Genomic DNA, 18541 nt, shown 5'->3' on the forward strand with positions numbered 1-18541 from the left:
AATTGTTACTATGATATTCTATGTATTTAACCAGCAACTTCTTAAGTGGTTACGTATCAGATAACCTGTAATAGTCTGCAAATATACTCACAAACTGGAGTTGTCGTCAAAACAGTTCCAAACAAAGGAAATATAATCAAACTGTGATTTCCAGCATATTCCATAGATGTTTATGTAGAATGTTACTGGTGTTTAATCGTTATATATCAATTGATTTTGTTACTTCTTCATGGCATAAATGAGTTTTCTGATACCAGGAGAGGAAAAGAATACTGTAAAGTGAATAAACAGAGTGGCCTTGAGGGTGTGTATAAACCTCCTCTCCTATATAATCTGTACAAAAAAACATTTAAATGAACTGTAATCTCTTGTAATTGCATCCGATGAAGTGGTAAATTGGAAGTGAAGTTCCTAGGTCACCTGGAACCAAAATGGCAACAGTCATATACTGGCAGGCGCAAAGCATTGCACGTCCATGAGCCTCTCCATTTTTTAGTTGCTGTAATTAAAGGAAAGAGAGGAAATAATAACTCAGTGGTTTTATATTGAATGTGATCTGGATAATGAACCAAAGACAAAATAATAGTTGAACATGCATATAGGACTGAGTAGCTGGTTATTACTTGTTATAAATAGCAGACTAGATTTAGTTTCACGAAATCAACGGATAATTCTCTGATGGAATAGTTACTCACATGTTGAAGCTGCTCACTATTTGGTGAAACTTAATTTTGAAAGAACTGCAGCTGCCTGGTCAGCAGCTAAAAAGAAGTAAGGATGCCTCAGAGCAGCTGCTGCTGATAATCTTCCCCTTCTTAGGGAACCTCTCTCTGAGACCAGCTTTGTAGCCAAATCCCATCCTCTACCCGAATCGAGATCAAGAAGTGATAAGTCAGGCCTCAAGCGAGTAGACTCTCTCCATTTATTCAAGTCGTATCCAAATCTTTTTATCTCCCCATTGAAATTTTTCAAGCCTGCCGCAGACCTTAAGGATGGTACCGCCATTTGCAATAGAATGATACCAGCAGAATACATATCAAAAAGATCAGGACTGTTCAGCTGCACCAACAATCGCATAACTCTTTAACAAATAAACACATTGCCTATACATATCCCAAATATCTCCTACAAAGCACTGAAGAAGCACATCTTTTTATCAATGTTTAACGTATAAAAAAGAAACAAGAAAAATGTTAAAGACTTTTGTACCTGCCAAAGAATAGGAGAAAAAACTGCCGCAATAGGTTCTGGAGGAGGCACCGGTGTTTCCTCTGGGAGCACATATAGTTCAGGAGGACAGAAGTCGGGGTCAAGCATGCCTCGGTTTGGAATAAAGTTCTTCCCAATCCGGAGGTCCGTGGCTGCCCCAAAATCGATGAGCTTGATCTTCCCCTTTTTTGTCACTACTAGATTTGCTGGCTTTATATCTCGGTGAACAATGCCTGTGTCATGGATTTTTTTGAGCGAAGTTATAATCTGTCGCATTATTTGCTTGATGACCAAGGCACTGCGTTTGACAGAGTCTACATCTTGCAAGACACGTCCAAACATGACAGATTCCAAGTTAAAAGGGAATTTCCGATCTGTCATGTAATCAGCAAGATTCCGGTTTCCCTGTCAAATTAACATCCCTACAATTAGTTTAGGGATGGGGCATCCTCAAGTGAGCATTAATAAAAATCCAGGATTCAAAGTAGCATGCAATACATAGCATCAAGTTCTAAATCATCATACTGACAAAGCATCCTTTTTATGGATTTATGGAAGCTGAATATAGAGAAAAAGGCTTTTGATTACTGAGCAAGTGATCCCGGATGTGTAAATTAAGTACCTCAAATTTCCAAACAAGCCACTTTCCACCCTTTGTAAACTGTGAACTTGTTCTATCAGCAACAAAACTTCCCAGGAAAGTAGCACATGTTTCAGGTGCTGCTCTAGACAACCTGTAATTGAACCACTCCTCGACTTCACCGCATTCTTCAGCCCCTTGCATTTCTACCTTCACCTGCATATTTCATAACTAAAACATCAGAGATAAGTCCTCTTTTACGTATCACGCAGAAATCGATAAAAAAATTAGCAACACTGAATCATGATTAATCAAATAGGACGTTACCTTTTTGAGGATGACCTTCTCCTTAAACCTCTCATCCAGCTGCAAAGCTTTTCCCCTTCCACTCTTCTGCATTCTCTCTTCAACATTCATGTTCTTCGGAACAATGGCCCCAGAATAAACAACCCCGAAAGACCCTTCTCCCAACTTGTCCCCAATCACAAAATCAGTCATCTTCAATCTTCTCCTTCCAGCCACACTATCCAAAGCCAGTTGCAGTGGAGCAAGTAGGTATGCATCAATGGCACCTAAGAGAATACCTGGCCTTGCAGTTAAGTATATCCATGTTATCCCAGCAAAAACCAGAACACCCCATTTCTGTTTCTCTGAAAGGTCACCTGTAACTCTCTGAAACTCCATGATCCCATATTGAAAAGCAGGAAACTGCTCCAAATGCAAAGTGTTCTCCAACACATTTCCAGGGATGTCATCAAAGAATGCATTACATCTATGTGGATGAACCTTGAATTGGTTTGTCAAGAAGCAGAGATTGTCAAGCGATTTGGGTTTTAGCGGAGAGTAAAATAGAGGTTTCGGGTTGTGTTTAAGTGTAGTTAAGCTTGGAGAAGGCAGATAAGCCATGGATGTAGTCGTTATGGAAGTTATGTGGTGAACTAGTTCAGCTTTTGTTTTGTGGGAGAACCAGTAGAAGTGTCAGCAAAGGCCAGAATTTTGACACGTGTACGATGATTTATCCACATGTGGTTTTTTCCTCCCCTTACAATATAGAGACTACAATATAAGCATACTACCAAAAAGCAAAAACAAAAGCATAAAAATTTGGGTTAAAATTAAAAATCTTCATATCAAAGAAGAGAATATCTTTATTACTGCTCTCCAGCAACACACAGAGTTGTTATAATCAAGTTCGTGTGGGAAAGAAAGGAAAACATAGATTGAAAGCTTGTATCAGGGAGACAACCGAACTTGGTACATAGGGGAGCTAATTCTGAAGAAAAGAGGCTGCAGGCCTAACATAACTAAAGCCTGAGAAGGGGTTTCCAGTAGCATTCGGACTAGCAGCTGGGGAGTCCACAAGTGGCATGTCAGTCCAGCATTTGTCAAAGTTGGCAATGCAGTGGTGCCCAGCAACATCAGGTCGGAAGCTAGGTTGGATTTCCCGAGCATCCAATTTCTTCCAATTAATTGGCTTGAACCATTTGTGACGCTTGATTTCATCACTTCCCAGAGGTCCACAACCTAGGCGCTTGCTTGTGTCCTTCTCTAGTAGCTGAAAACATAACCAGGCTAAGTAAATTTCATAGTCAATTGTAAACATGAAATGAGAAGGCATACACATTTGAAGATCAGCATCGTTTTCCAGTCTTGACCAATCAAAAGAAAAAGCATTTGGCCTTGTCATATCTAGATATCCTTCATTTGAAACTATTGAGTATTGACTAAGATCCTTGATTACCCCACGCTTAAGATTATATTGGTAGCATAGATGAATATAGAACAAAAATATATCATATAATTCAGTAAGTAATGCCAGAAAGAAGCTAGCATGACACCAAGACAAAAAGGTTCATCAACTGGTTTGAAAGTGTTCAGATCATAATAACAAAGTAAATTATAAGAAATAAAACATAAAAAAATAATAAAAAATGTTTTAAACGTAGATTATCAATATTAGAACAGAGGAAACTTACCGCTTTCAACAGAGAATGTGCTTCACTTGTTAAAAAGGTCGGCAACTTGACTTTGTCCTTGACTATCTTCTGTTGAATTTTCTGACGGTTCCCAGTAAAAGGAGGCTAAAGAAATAAAAACACAGGAAAGAAACATTACCACTGACGCATTACATATAATCTATACAGTAAACTGCACCAATACGCTGACTTATCTTGGCCCTCTATACAGACACCAGTCAGACATGTAAGAACTATCAGAAAACTGCATACCTTTCCAGTAAGCATCTCAAACAATAGAACTCCCACACTCCACCAATCTGCTGCCTTATCATGGCCCTTTCCCTGAAGTATTTCAGGCGCCATGTATTCTACAGTTCCACATAGAGAATTAGATCTTGTATTTTCGTCAAATTTCTTTGCCAACCCAAAATCAGTCAACATGGCCTATTCAACAAATCAGTGATCATGTTGTCAGGTACACTTCTTTGGAGCAGTTAATCAAAAAACAATTAACAAACGAGAGTGAGAAAAGGATGTATACATGGCCATCTGCATCCAATAAGATATTTTCAGGTTTAAGATCCCTATGCATTATGCCATTTGCATGGAGGTGAGATACTGCAGAAACAATCTCAGCAGCATATATTCGTGCCAGCTCCTCCCTGTAAATCAGAAGTGTAAATATTAGTGTCTGCACTAGAGCTCAAAACAATAGAACTCTTAAACCTCAGTACCTGAAAAGGCCATGGTGGTAGAGCTGAAAGAAAAGGTGACCTCCATTGACAAAATCCAGCACAAGGTATAGTCTGTATTTGGTCTGTAAGATGATTAAACCAAGTTAATACATTATGCAATTTCATCCAAGTTGCAAAATCAGCAATGCATCACTCCACAGCATCTTTTGATCAAGCATATTACAGAAAAAGGCAAGTTGGAATAGAAAGCTTCTAAAAGTCAGAAGGAAGGATTTACTTGGAATGAGTATCTAAGCTGGATTACGAACGGATGATCAACTTTAGTTAATATATCCCTTTCAGCTTTCATGTATTCAGCATGGTTCTTCTCCATGATCTTATCCTTTCGCATGACCTTCATAGCATATATTTCTAATGTCCCCTTCTTCCTCACCTGATATACTTTTGCAAATGCTCCCTGCCCAACAACCTTCAAAACCTCAAAATCTTCAATGCCTACGCTCTCGGTTTTCATGGAATTCTCCTCAACAATTTCTAGAGGTTTTCCAACAACCCCATCACCAATAAAAGGTCCCTCAGATTCTTTCACAGTATCTTCATGGAGAGACTCTACCAGATCCACTGAATCTTCTGTGTCACGAATAGTGAGTTTGTTGAGCTTCAGTGAGTGGCTTACATATGATGAAGGACCGACCAAAGAATGTGATCGGTTGTGAATGACGACGGGATCATCGTATATATGGTCAACAACATCTTCGACAGAGTCTACTGTGGCCTGGACTGGTACAGGACCAAATACGTCTGAAAAGTCGAGCTCAACGTGATCGCAAACTACAGCATCTGTCGGGCCCATTGGAAAAAGCAACTGTGTCTGAATTGGCTTGCACTTGCGGGTCTTGGACGAATCAGGCAGCTGAGATAAAACCATTATTGAGTTCAAGCAGGGATGCTAACTGCAAAAGGCAGCCGAATCGATCCCTCCTGTAACAGTTAAACCGAAAACTCCAAGACCAGTGCTCAGAACAATATTAATCTATCCAAACGTCGCCAAGACTAGTGCTCCAGAGGGACTCCTGTCAATTGCCTTAACCAAGAGGAAGTTAACAAACGCAAACGGGGTTCCCAAGAATTTCGGCAACAGACAGAAGAGAATCCAGGTGAAGAAGAGGTTGTTCTTGTTCCCTGATTGACAAGGAAACACGGATGCTTCAGTAGCTCTTGAATTCATGAAGATCAAGCTGTCAGACCTGCGTCCAAATCAAATACAACAAAACAAGTTAGGCATTAACTACTTCTCCTTCATCATAACACATCTTAACACACCCTCAGCAAGCAAACAGAAATTACAACAATTATGACACAACACGAAATTAGTATCATATTTGATATCATATAATACTGGGCAAAGCAAAGGATAATTCTTTTACTGATCTAATCCAGGTATGATAATGATATGGGGCTAATTTGGGCATAGGTTAAGGAAACACCACAGTTTGAACAAGACACATTTAGGAGACATTAAATTTTTCTATACTTAAATTTCAGGAGATGCTATTGGATGCAATTAAGAACATACTACAATACCCAGAAACAAAAACACAACCCAAAACAAAACAGAACAGAAAAACATAACAGAGTTACAATAACAACCTCAAACAAGATGGTACAAAAGCCAAAGCGTTTGAATTTCAAGCCAATGTGGTAAAGCTGGCCATTGCAAACAGAGATTGGGTTTTTGTTTTCGCGCCTGAGAAGTTCAGCAAACGCAAAAACAAAACCCAGATCTAAAACACGCGTTCTTTGTTGTTTGTTCTTTATTTAATAAAGCACGAAGCTTTAGATAAGCTGGAGAGTAACGGAAAAAACGGTGTTTGAAAACGGAATTGGGAAGCATAATCGAGAAGAGAGAGGGAGCTTACTTGGGTAGGATTGCAGACGAGACCAAGGAAGGAAGAGAATTGAGAGAAGAGAGAGACGTGTTTTGTGTTTACGAATCTGAAAGAGAGCGGAGAGGTCGCGTCGCCGCTTATATATGCCAACTAATATTTCATGTGGGATATGAGTTGTGATGCTCACGTGGCGGGGTGAGCGTGGTTGGTTTAGGGGGTAGGACTTGCAAGTGCACTCCGGCTTTTTGGACTCCGGAATCGGAATATGCTTTATGAATCCTTTCGGTATTGGTACTTTCCACGGCACGCCATGCCAGCATTCAAATTGCGTCGACCACTAATTCACGCTTTCATTCAAGGAACGTTAATCATGCATGCTCCTATTATTCTGTTTTTCTTTTTATTCTGTCCCTTTCATTTTCTTAATGCTTGCTTTTCTTTTCTTCTTACAATAGCCTGATTGAATACAATATATGATCTATGTAACAAGATTTTTGGATGATTCTACTGTACTTTGCATCGGTTACTTTGGAGGAGATAGATACATAAATTATCATAACTTGAGATGTTACTAACGAAGAAATATTTAGTCATGATCAATCTTTTATATGTTATTTACAGATACTCTTTTTCAGTACATATTTATCGTTGAAATATTTAACAAGTATCTACATAGATGTATCTATAAATCATATATAAGGTGGGCTAATTCGTTGATGTTCCTTTTTGTTGGACGAAACTTAAGTTTTTTCTTTTTCATCTCCATAGTCAAATGTATGTAAGAACTTCCGAACTTATGACCTATCCAACTTGTCTATATGGAACTGTTGAAATTCTTTTTTATGATTCATGTTACCATGGGAGAACTTTCTGTTAGGTTCCAAACCTATTTAGTAGTCTTGGATATAGATACATCTTTGATTGTGTGTATTAAAACGTTATACAAATCATAACATTAATTTCTTCTAATATCTCATTGGAAGTACAAGCTTAAAATTAAAATTCAAATATATTGGTTGCCTAACTCTGCACCTTCCCTCCCTCCCTAAATGATAAAAACCACAATTTTTTCATTGTTGTTTGCTATCACATCAATATTTTGTGTTTAGTGCATATAGCCATATTCTATTTATGAGAATAGTTTCACGAAGATTGTGTGATGTATCTATTAAACACAATCAAATTTGAGAGATCAATACTAAACAAATTAACTAGCTAACAATCTTTATTAAACAGGAGCAAACTCCTTTTCAAGTACATCACATATATGATAAAAGACAGTCACATAGTTGGCTTCACTAAAAGCTGAGGAAATATAAGAACCCGTAATCTGTAAAAGATCACTGATAATGTCATTATGCACACAATCCCAAAGAGAAGTATGTGAAATGTTGCTCTGAGTTGTATAGGTAACAACGATCTAGTGCATTATCCAAGCATATAAATAAATGTAGTAGTCTGTAACTTGCGTCACCAACCTTGCCTAAATAACAAGAACTAAAATAACAAAGATGAAAAAGAGCGGAGCATATCCAAGGAAATGGAAATACATACTAAATAAGCCCCAAGGAATGCAAATGGGGAGTAACTTCTGATTTTATTGTAGGACACCCATGAGATTTATTCCCCCATAGTGTTAGTAAACACAAATTCGTTGAGGCATGAGAATGACTTCTCGTTGATATATTTACACTACCTTTAGGCCTAGATTTGTTCGCGTATATTAAGAAAGAAAGATTGTTCATTTTATGCATTTGAGATGCAAAACGACAGAAAATACATTCTTGAATAAGGAGAAAACAAGAGTGTAGATGCATATACCCAATTAACCATATTCAGCAGCACCTAAGCCAGGCATAAGCGCCAAATTACCCTGAATCACCCATACCACAACCAAGACAACAACAACGACTTTTAGTATCTGTCAAGTCTCACCTGAATGGAGTTAGGACGTGCCCTCGCGCGACACCAAGTTGGCATCACAAAAACTTTGTGGAGGCTATGGCTGGAACCATTTAGGGATGCTAATCCACATCAAAGAGAAGGTGTGTAACCTTCTCCACCAAACATAGAAGGTACCATTATTTCTCCATAATAACTACACGCGCATTTGCTACTTACCTACCGTAATTCTATCAACATAAATACATTGACTGACTTAGGCATTAGAGCGTTGAAGACCGCCAAGTCGTGATCTCTTCTCCAGACGCCATTTTGTATTTCATTTGACAAAGTTTGGGTTATGTTCGTGGTTCTTGCCATAGCTATAACCGGGTCATCACCCATTAGAGATCAAGATTAAGTAGTATATTAATCCACTACATCAATAAAGAGAAAGTGGTTTATTTCAAACTTCAAATGAATTATTTTCTTTTACTGTATCCTTATATTACTCACAACGTATTATTTTATTATAAGTGATGTATTAAATCTTTTGAAAAATATTTTGAAACCTAGGATTTTGTGAGAAAAGCGGCAGCAACCCCAACGGGTGCTTCGACTGCCACAAATCACCTCCGGTGCATGTTTCGTTGTGGTCAACAGGGGCGGATACATGTAGTAGGCTGTATGAGCTGCAGCCTAGACAGAATTCTCTATATGTATTAAATGAATACCTGGTAATAATAAAAGTTGCTTTGGTTCAGTTGGCATTCTCTCTAACTTTACTTTAGTTTGGTCAGAGGTTCAACTCCTCTTAACGCTTCTACAAGCAGATTTGATGTTTTGCCTAGTTTTCCAATATTTTCTTCTTCCAATATTCATTTTTGACTCTACAAACCACACTTATGAAACCTATATTTCTTTTTGACTTTGCATGTTCTTTTCCCTTCTCATTTTCTTCACTTTCCTACTTTGGTTAAATGAATTCTTTTCCATTGTTTTGGCAATAATCTATTTTTCTATTAGCATTTTGTTTGTAATTTTTCTTTTTAAATGCTTTCTCATGTATTCCTACACTTCCATTAATGTTTCTTTAAATGTTTTCTCATATACTCCTACACTTCCTTTAGTGTTTCTTTAAAAGAAATTTTCTTTGATGAGTGTCTCATTTGGTTCCAAACCTCATAAAAAAAATTGTATCAAGAAATTCTAAATTTTTATTTTTTTGCACTTCTAATTAGCCTAGACACATATTGGATCCTGGATCCGCCACTGGTGGTCAAAAGACATAGAGGCCAGTCTAGGAATTCCAGCATTGTTTGGGTGTGTGGTGTGGTGTTTTACTCCATCTTCAGTGTGTTTGATTGTCAACGCGTCTTGTTTCTCTAGGTATGCGACGAAGGCGGACTTAGTTATGCTGATCTCAACTTCCGTTGCAGGGAGGAGATCTTCGGGTTGTAGATGCAAAGCCGATGTTGCGTGGTTTGGATCTCGTGTGAAGCAGGGGTTTCTTGCTGTGGTGGCGTGATGCTTCTCCGGCTCGGAAAGCCGCCGGATTGACTGTTGGTTGAAGACTCCGGTGAAAGGTCCAACACCGGTGGGTCTTGATGGGAGAGAGGGAGGAGAGATTTGGGATTTGGGCCTTGACTCCTCTGGGCTGCAGATCGGTTGGGCATTTGAGTCCATTCTTTTCTCTCTCTCACACAGGTCTGGGCTTATGTTTGATGTCTTATGTACATCTCTCATTAAAATTCACATATCTCCAGATAAATCTTTCTCGTTTAGATCTCCATTGTTGTTCACTTGTTCTAGGTCCATCTGGAATACCTATCAGGTCATCTCTAGCTAGTGATGACATCAAAGAGATGACATCAGCGAGCCAAAGCTACACGAGTACAAAATCCACAATCAAACTCATTTGACAATCAACGCACTTTTTTTCACACCTGATGATCGACGTCCTGAATAACATACTACATTAAAGCATCAAGAGCGAAGGCCATATAATAAGTTTGACATGTCAATCGTGATTGTATAAGAGTCGAGTCACCAGACCGACGTAGATATAAAATAAATTCCGACATAAAAGAATGATCACATAGAGAATTAGAGATGCAACGACTTGATGTTTTACACTTGACTCGGTTTTGTAAATGCCAAAGCTTCCAGAGGGGTTGGCTAGACCAGAAACAAAGTCCACCGCCAAAGTTACACGTACGAGTTTGTTGATATGGACAAACCCTCTCCCACCTCCCAAGAGGCCAACAGCTTCCTCTCCCACCTCCCAAGAGGCCAAGAGCTTAAGCTCTATATAAATTTTGTATGGCTAGCTAGTAATCCTAGTATTAATATATATTCTTTGCCTTCAATCACGTCGACTTTTTCGATCCCTCGACATATATATATATATATATATATATATATAGAACTATATATAGTGTCTCTACACATGAAGGTTATCACAATGGAGTGCAGTGCTCTAGCTGAAAGTGTGTCTTTATGGAATCGGCAAAGGGTGGAGGAAGAACTGGTTCTAGGGCTAGAACTCGCGAGCCAACTTAGGAGGGTTCTTTCTAATGGGGATTGGAGATCGGCCGAAGGCCTCGTTACAAAGATCTTGTGCTCCTTCAAGAACAGCCTTTACTTCTTGAATGGAAGTAATCATGGGTCTGAGGAGGAGCTGAGTTCTCATATTCGAGCAAATGATATTGCTTTAGCTAGCGCTCTTCCTCCTCAAATTCTAGAATCGTCATCTTCGGATGCTCATAAGGCTGTTAAGAGAGGTGCTGCGTTCATGGATCACAGAGGTTCTTTCAAGAGGAGGTAACTATCACGAATTTATGTGCTTGCTAGCTTTGTTTAGTTACAAAAGGTAGCTATAACTACATAAGGAGCTGATCGACTTTGTTGTAACTCGCTTGCAGAAAGAAGATGACTTCATCACAAGCATGGTCAAGAGACGGTCCAGATTTCAATGACGATGGTCATGCATGGAGAAAGTACGGACAGAAACAGATCCAGAATGCTATCCACCCAAGGCACGTATATAATGCATGGAATAAAAAATGCTGCTACATACGTACACTATTTTCTTGTTATTGATCTTCTGTAAATATATATATATATGCAGGAGCTACTTTAGGTGCAGTCATAAGCACGATCAAGGCTGCAGCGCAACCAAGCAGGTGCAAAAACTCGACGATGATTCGCAGCTGTTCCGGACTACATACTATGGAAATCACACATGCACTAACAACAGCTTCCTCAAGGCTCCTGAATTTGTCTTGGATGCTACAAGCACTACTCCAACAGAAGTGTCTGATTCCAAGTTTACGATCATATATGATAACTCAAGCAGCAGCGTCACAAACAATCAAGAACAGCCTTGGTTCTCATCCACCCAAAACGAGCTCATCATCAAGTCTAGTCATACTACTGGCAACCAGTCATCATTATTATCATCTAGCGGTTATCTTGTGTCACCTGATACGGTGGTGTTCGAGCCCTCTGAACCCATCAGTGGTGGCATACCAGAGATTGAGCTTGATCTTGAGGATATGTTACTTGGGGCAGAGATAGGACACTTATTCGAAGAACTTTTGCCCTATGAACTTTGGTGAATGCATTGCGAACTTTCAGAAGGTCACTTCTAAAATATGCTATTGAAATGAATGTCACACAAATTAAATTAAGTGATTTTTCTATTTCATTTGATGTTTATCTATAAGAAATCTATCATGGAAACCCCTATTATTTTCAACAACGTAGTCCACGTATTAGTTATTATTATTTTCTCACAAAGAATTGGGTAATATATCGGATAAACATAACGACTCGTCGTTAAACAAAGAAGTGATCTTGTCCTCAGTTACCAACTGATTCAGTTGGATGAGAGGACTGTTGAATGTTGTAAACCATGTGTGACTGTCTTCCCTCCAGCTCCCTCTACTTTGCTCTCACCAAATTTCAACATTTAGGTTTTCCCAAATCCAGTCACAGACCACAAACCCAACAAATTCCTCACTTTTCTACCCAAAATTCCTTGAATTCGAACTCCACATCTCATAGAAATGCGACGACTTTGTGCCTCAGCAGAAGGGCCAGTCAGAGCCCACCAGAGGCTTCTGGGTTTCAAACCCAATTAGGGTTTAAGGAGGAAAGTGAAGACCTTTTCGACCTGGAATCGAAACCAAGGGATGAAAAGCCAAATGGGATTGGACCCAGTAAAGAAGCCAATGCTACTTTACTGGGTTCGGATTTTCAGGAGCCGAAGAGTGGTGAAGGTGAGGATATGAAAGAGGATGGATTGAAACGCATTGATGAAAATGTTGGGTTGAAGAAAGTGAGGCAGTTGATGAAGAGGTCGAGTATTCTAGCCAAGCAAGTGATCAGTATTGAAAGTGCTCTCAGCTTGGGATTTGTTTCACAGCTTTGGGTCAATACCACTTCTGTAAGTACTGTCAAAGTTTTTAGCTTGATCAATTTGTGAGAAACTAAATGCTTTGCCTATTCACATTATTTAATGTCTTTAAAGACTTGAACTTTGTGTGAGTTTATGACCTTTTTGTTGTTTAAGCAGTGGATGGTAATGTTTGTAGAAGTGAGGAGAAACTTGCTTTCAGGAGAGTGTGAACGTTTTCCTCTGGAGGATGTTTTCCAGGTACATTTTTTGTGACACTTGCACTTGTTTCAGTGTATGCACATTCTTATGTAGAAGGTTGGTGGTGACTTTCAATTGTTATTATTTCCAGGTTGGTGATGTTGTGCTTGTGGAGGATGAGAGTGTGATTCAGAATGATTTCAAAATGGTTGGATTGGAAACATTGGTATTGATATTCTGCAAATATATGTACTTGCTCTTAGGACATTGATACATTTTTGTCTCCCTTTGTCTTTTGAAGGGGGTTCTTCTGTCTTTGTTCCTTGTATTGAATTTTAGCTACAATTTGAGTGCATATGAACAAGCTCGTTACAGTAATTTCTATTGCTAGCAGCACAGTTTAGTGATTGCTAGATAAAGTTGTTGGGTGCTATCCTGTTCAATATCTCTTAATCTTGCATTTTACCATTTGATTTTTTAAGTTGTGATTTGCTAGGTAGGATACGAAGTTGTAACACCAGGCCGACGAACTATTGGAAGGGTGAGTCTTTTCATTGTTACAGTGTCTCATTATCTTTTTACATATTCCTTGATCATCTAACTCGTTTCTTGCTGCATGTCTAGGTGCGGGGATATAGTTTTAACATCAATTCAGGGGCTGTTGAATCACTTGAGCTTGATTCATTTGGCATTGCACTTATCCCGTCAAGTTTGGTAGGTTAAGATGAGGTTTTACACAATAACTGTGAAGGCTGAAATAATTGTGTTCAAGTTAGAATTTCTTGCTTGCTTTGACGTCTACTTGCATTTCAATTGTATCTGCTTTCTATGACTTAAGGTGAGTACATATGCTTTGTTTGTCGAGGATGTGCTTGAAGTTGTATCTGATGCTGTCATTGTTCATGAAGCTGCAGCATCTCGTATATACAGGCTGACTAAGGTACATTCCTTTCCAACCAGCAGTCATTACATTACATTGTTTGTGACTAGTTTTTTCTGGCTGCTAATGAATGTTTAGTGATCATCACTCTTTCCTCATTAGTAGCAATATAGCACACAGTTAGTTTGAAAAAGATGTGGTAAGAGCTATACTTATCTGAACAGTATGAATGGTGTTAATCTATTGTAATTGTTTACTATAATTTTGAAAACACTTCCTTTTTCCTGTAACATGGTCAGATAGAAGCTGTTTTAACTAAGTGTCACAAATGATCGATGCGCAAAGTAACAGCATGTAACTGTTTGAGCTGGTTCTATGAAAAACAGGGTTTCTTGGACAACCAAAACGCTGCAACTTCCATAGATGACATTGAAGAGTATGCCGAATTTGAAAGACCTGTAGAATCTGATAAGCGCACTAGAAGAAGTACTGGTAACCAGAAGTTTCAATCTGGGAAAAGCAAGACTGACGATGATTGGGAACCAGAGCTCCCAATGGATTACTTCTGAGCTCTGATGATCTGGGACTTTGTTTCTTTGTTGTAGATATATACATAGATGATAGTAGGTTTGTCTGTGGTATTGCACTCAAATGTAATATGTTTTAGCTTAAGAAAATAGTGAATGGCAGCTTCAAACGTGAATGCCATGTCATGATAGAACTGTGAGTTTTAGGTACGACTCTTTAGTCTCTTACAGAAATAATAGTTAAATTTCTGAAATGGTGTGATACTTATTAAATAGTTAGATTAAGCAAAAGATTGTGTTTGTTTATCAAAGAAACAAGTGAGTTCCAGATGAAGAAAAGGTGGTCAGAGCAAACTGGATATTCAGCTTGGACAGGTGAACAGCTTGAAGCAGTGGCTCAGTCAAACGGTGGATTCTGACTATTGACATCTGTGACATGCATGGAGGAAAGCCTTTGATTAGGGATTACTGCTGCTTTTTACCAAACCATGATTTGCTTACCCCTTTATCTTTTGCTTTGTGCTTTCTTTCTTTAACATTTAGAACAAAGAACATGAATTCAAAGTTTCAAACCTCTCAAATTCAAGAGAAAATAGCACACACCCTGAAGGGAACTACAGGACCATTGAAAACTTGGATAGATTTGGTATTCGAGTTCATGTCTATGGGTGCCTTCAAACAGAATTCGCTACACATTTCAATGGATTTCATCAATCTTTTCATGTGAAGCACAAACAAACTAACCCTCCAGCTCGATTCAACAAAACGGGCAAAACTTTTCAAGAATAATACTACTGGAGCGGAAGAACATGTCTCCACAATTTGCTCAGTGAAGCTTCGACCTTTATTAGTTTTGGTCGATTGTGAAGAAAGCATAATCATCCTCTCCTGGGACGAATTGAATAAAGGCTCCTACTTTACGTCATCATTTCCAGACATATAATAATGAAAACTGAATTGAATCTGGTGCTTTGTTATAAATAAACAAAACCTATAAAACAAAATTAGCCGTTAGCGCCTGTCTCTTTTCAAATTTAAACCCCTCTCTGTCTCCTATCCAATCAAATCCCTCCTTTTCTTTATCTCTAGAATTGCATAATTTCTACTCCCAAGTCCCCAACCCATCTTCACACAACTCACCACAATGCAAGCCCTCCAGCATCATCCCCTCGCTGGAGACCACATTCTCCGGCCCAAAAGCGGCCGGACACCACTCAAGCCTGTGAACTCTCCAGCAACTCCGGTCAATGCCGGTCCGGTTTCTAAGGCCAAGCCACCAGGACAAGAATGTATCAACATCTCTGTGTTTGGACCGTCGAACAAGGAGAACGGGCAGGTTTATGGGGCTCAGATGATTGAAACTGCTGCGATGGACGCGTCTTTGGCGGAGGAGCTGAGTGCTATGAGGAAGAAGCTGGAGAGGATAAGGTTGGATAGAGAGAGAACGGAGAAGATGCTCAAAGAAAGAGAAGCAATGTTGGATTTGAAGACGAAGGAGATTGAAAACAGAGGTCAAATCCAGAAGATGGTTGAGATTGATGTTGATAGGGTGTTCAGATTGAATCAGCTCCATTCTCAGTCCATTGTAAGCTCCAATTTCTTTTACGGTTCTTTTTCAATCTTTCAGTTTTTGCTTATGGCTGGATTTGGAACAGAGATTTTCTCCGATTCGGTCTCTAAGACAGAAGGAGCAGCAGAAGAAGGCCACTGGATCAACACCAGTTAAGGTATTTCACTGATTCATATATCCCCAAATCTCATAGTCTCTTCTGAGACTTGCAATGAGATTGAAACTGATATATGGGTTCATTGTTTTCTGCCTTTCAACTTTTCAGATAGTGAATTTTGAGGAGATGGAGGAATCAGTAGGGGAAAACACACCACAGAAGCTGAGTTCTGCTTCAATCGAATCCGAAATTGTTACAGCAAGAGAAACTGTGATTACCGAATCTGCTTAGTTTCAATGGAAAGTACAGCACTTTAATTGATGAATTTTGGGAAAGAGAATAGTATAATACTTCATTATGTTCATGCCCATGTTTGTGAAATTTGAAATGAAAGTTCATTGTTCCAAGATTCCAATTTCTTTTCTCTTGGCTTCAGCCTTTAGCAATTTGAAGTGGATGATAGCATATCACAAAGTATTATGGTAAGCAGCTGGAAGATCTAAATTACGAAATACATACATTACAATTTCTCCTAATCCACAAGACCCCGTAGTATCAGCTGTAAGCTGTTCAAGAATACAACATGCAGTCCCAATGCTCAATCAAATCTTCCAGTCTTCATAAACAGCAGCTTGAAAGAATTGACGGCACTTGAAAGAACAGTGTGCATCACTGCGAACAGCTCCACCAAAATCGGAATCACATCCCTTAGGTTATAGTACAGCAAATGAGTCTAACCCAAAGGAATTGACAAACTAAACTCGACACTTGTGTTTAGACTATCCCCAGTCCGTTGTACCTTTTCCTCCAAATCTGATCCTGCTTCGCCCTGGTTAAAATAATCATCATCTTCAACACATGGAAGCGCTTATAACCAGTCATAGCACGAGTCCACCTAAACTCCTTAACATGAGACCCAAGCTTCAGCATTTCATCATCATCCAAAACAAACCCTTCAAAATTCCACAAATCGAACCGCCAAAGCTTCTTGCAACCCTGCAACAACGTGACAAGAGTATTCCCCTCAATGCGACACTGTTCCAAGGTCAAAAAACACAAGATTCGGCAGCCCTGCCGCAATCGCCAACGCCTCATCCTCACCCACACATCCATCAAAAACATGCAGAGTACGCATCCGTTTGCAGTGAATCCCAACCTGCACCAGAATCTCATGCAAATTCTTATTCCTAATCGGATGTACATTATCCAACAACACCAACAACTTCTCCTCGAAATCCCTACTCAAATGCTCCCCACCCTTCACTTGAAACTGCCTCATAATATTCTCCATGTTCCCACCCAAAGTCAAATGCTCCAGAAGCTTCCACTTTCCGATCACCTCCGGCAGAATCTGCGAATGCTTGAAAAACACCAAGTCGTCCGTAAAATGCAGATACCTAATCCCAGGACAACCATCCGCAGCATAACGCAACGCTTCTTCGGTACAAAACTGAGGCAGCTTCAGCTCAACAGCCTTCCCCTTGCTACGATCGACGACCAATTTCACAAAACCGGTGATCGAAAACCGAGTCCTATCCATCTTGTAATCCTCCACAAACTTATTGTAGAATGGGCCAAAGCTCTTGGGCTCAACATTGGTATCATCAACGGTAGTGAACAGAGGATAGGGCTCAAACTCGGGAAAATGGAGAATTTCCCAGCATAAGGGATTGAGAGATGCAGCGTGCCATGATTTACAGACGAAAGGGAGAGCTAGAAGGAGAGACTCCATTCCCGACTTTGGCGAACACATTTGCTAAACAGTCCGCGTCTAACTCTTCCCATCTTCGGCGAGATTGATCGTGGCGGCTATTCCCGGCGTCGTCGCTCCTCGCCGGCGGCTTCAGCTTCTTCTGCGGTCTCAGCATCGCGAATTTCTAATCCAGGTCTCTCTCGACACTGTAAATATATCCGAACTGTTAAATGGGTCAGTAATATGAAGTGGGGTAAGGGTAAGGGCAACTCCAACGATGGTCTTGGATTGGGAGTCCTATATCCATTATAGAACCTCTTTATTGCATTATTTATTTAAGACTCATTTTCTCATCTCCAACAATGAGTCCTATACGAGGTCCTATATTCATTTTTGTTGATTAAAATAAGTTATAGGTAGTATATTTATGAATATTATATTAAATAATATGTTAATAACCTTATTAAGTTAATAAAAGTTCACAATTTTTATTTTTATCACAAAATTTTAAATTATTCTTATAATTAAATATAATTTTGTTAATTAAAAAATAATTAATACATACTAATTTTTTGTCGTTTTATGTCGGCATATATGACAAAGAATCAAATTATTGACAGATATTATCTTGTGTTGCGTCGGTGTATACGACAAACAACTGAGTTCGGTTGTGATTATCGTCTCCACATGTCAAACACTAATTGACTATCTAGATTACGGGTTATATTTGTCCGACACGTGTCATATCTTATCTGTTGATATCATCTCAAATTATCTATAAATATGAGGTCATTGTCATCCTCATTCCTCACAAATTCACAACACTCTTCTCATCTCAAAAGCTTCATATTGTTTCCTTTTGATTTTGTGTAAAAACTGTTTTTCTACAATGAATCATTTGACAAAATGGTTCATGAAAGATCAAGAAGAGGCCGTTACGAGAAACCAACGAAGATCCATGA

The 18541-nt window shown here is 39.1% G+C and overlaps 6 protein-coding genes across 6 annotated transcripts; 3 read left to right on the forward strand and 3 right to left on the reverse strand.

Moving 5' to 3' along the window:
- Positions 1-711: 711 nt before the first annotated feature.
- Positions 712-2695, reverse strand: LOC101311389 (serine/threonine-protein kinase STN8, chloroplastic-like). The gene is made up of 4 exons (XM_004302508.1): positions 2117-2695; positions 1832-2005; positions 1210-1614; positions 712-1059 (listed from the first exon to the last, which is right to left on the reverse strand). The coding sequence occupies exons 1-4, from the start codon at positions 2693-2695 to the stop codon at positions 712-714; spliced, it is 1506 nt and encodes a 501-aa protein (XP_004302556.1).
- A 228-nt stretch (positions 2696-2923) lies between these two features.
- Positions 2924-6440, reverse strand: LOC101312550 (serine/threonine-protein kinase AtPK2/AtPK19-like). The gene is made up of 7 exons (XM_004302512.1): positions 6362-6440; positions 4720-5689; positions 4482-4564; positions 4289-4409; positions 4018-4191; positions 3766-3870; positions 2924-3344 (listed from the first exon to the last, which is right to left on the reverse strand). The coding sequence occupies exons 2-7, from the start codon at positions 5368-5370 to the stop codon at positions 3057-3059; spliced, it is 1422 nt and encodes a 473-aa protein (XP_004302560.1). The 5' UTR covers positions 5371-5689; positions 6362-6440; the 3' UTR covers positions 2924-3056.
- Positions 6441-10676: 4236 nt separating this feature from the next.
- Positions 10677-11832, forward strand: LOC101295066 (probable WRKY transcription factor 70-like). The gene is made up of 3 exons (XM_004305022.1): positions 10677-11035; positions 11137-11250; positions 11343-11832. Exons 1-3 carry the CDS (start codon positions 10677-10679, stop codon positions 11830-11832), a joined length of 963 nt encoding a protein of 320 aa, XP_004305070.1.
- Positions 11833-12104: 272 nt separating this feature from the next.
- On the forward strand, positions 12105-14508 carry LOC101314001. The gene is made up of 7 exons (XM_004302517.1): positions 12105-12662; positions 12792-12872; positions 12964-13038; positions 13309-13353; positions 13437-13526; positions 13651-13752; positions 14079-14508. Exons 1-7 carry the CDS (start codon positions 12129-12131, stop codon positions 14259-14261), a joined length of 1110 nt encoding a protein of 369 aa, XP_004302565.1. The 5' UTR covers positions 12105-12128; the 3' UTR covers positions 14262-14508.
- An 837-nt stretch (positions 14509-15345) lies between these two features.
- On the forward strand, positions 15346-16177 carry LOC101295356. Its single transcript, XM_004305023.1, has 3 exons — positions 15346-15804; positions 15875-15946; positions 16055-16177. The coding sequence occupies exons 1-3, from the start codon at positions 15364-15366 to the stop codon at positions 16175-16177; spliced, it is 636 nt and encodes a 211-aa protein (XP_004305071.1). The 5' UTR covers positions 15346-15363.
- A 733-nt stretch (positions 16178-16910) lies between these two features.
- On the reverse strand, positions 16911-17618 carry LOC101295643. Its single transcript, XM_004305024.1, has one exon. It carries the CDS (start codon positions 17616-17618, stop codon positions 16911-16913), a length of 708 nt encoding a protein of 235 aa, XP_004305072.1.
- Between the last annotated feature and the right edge of the window lie 923 nt (positions 17619-18541).

Source organism: Fragaria vesca, linkage group LG6 (assembly GCF_000184155.1).
Source record: "Fragaria vesca subsp. vesca linkage group LG6, FraVesHawaii_1.0, whole genome shotgun sequence".
Classification (NCBI taxonomy): Eukaryota; Viridiplantae; Streptophyta; class Magnoliopsida; order Rosales; family Rosaceae; genus Fragaria; species Fragaria vesca.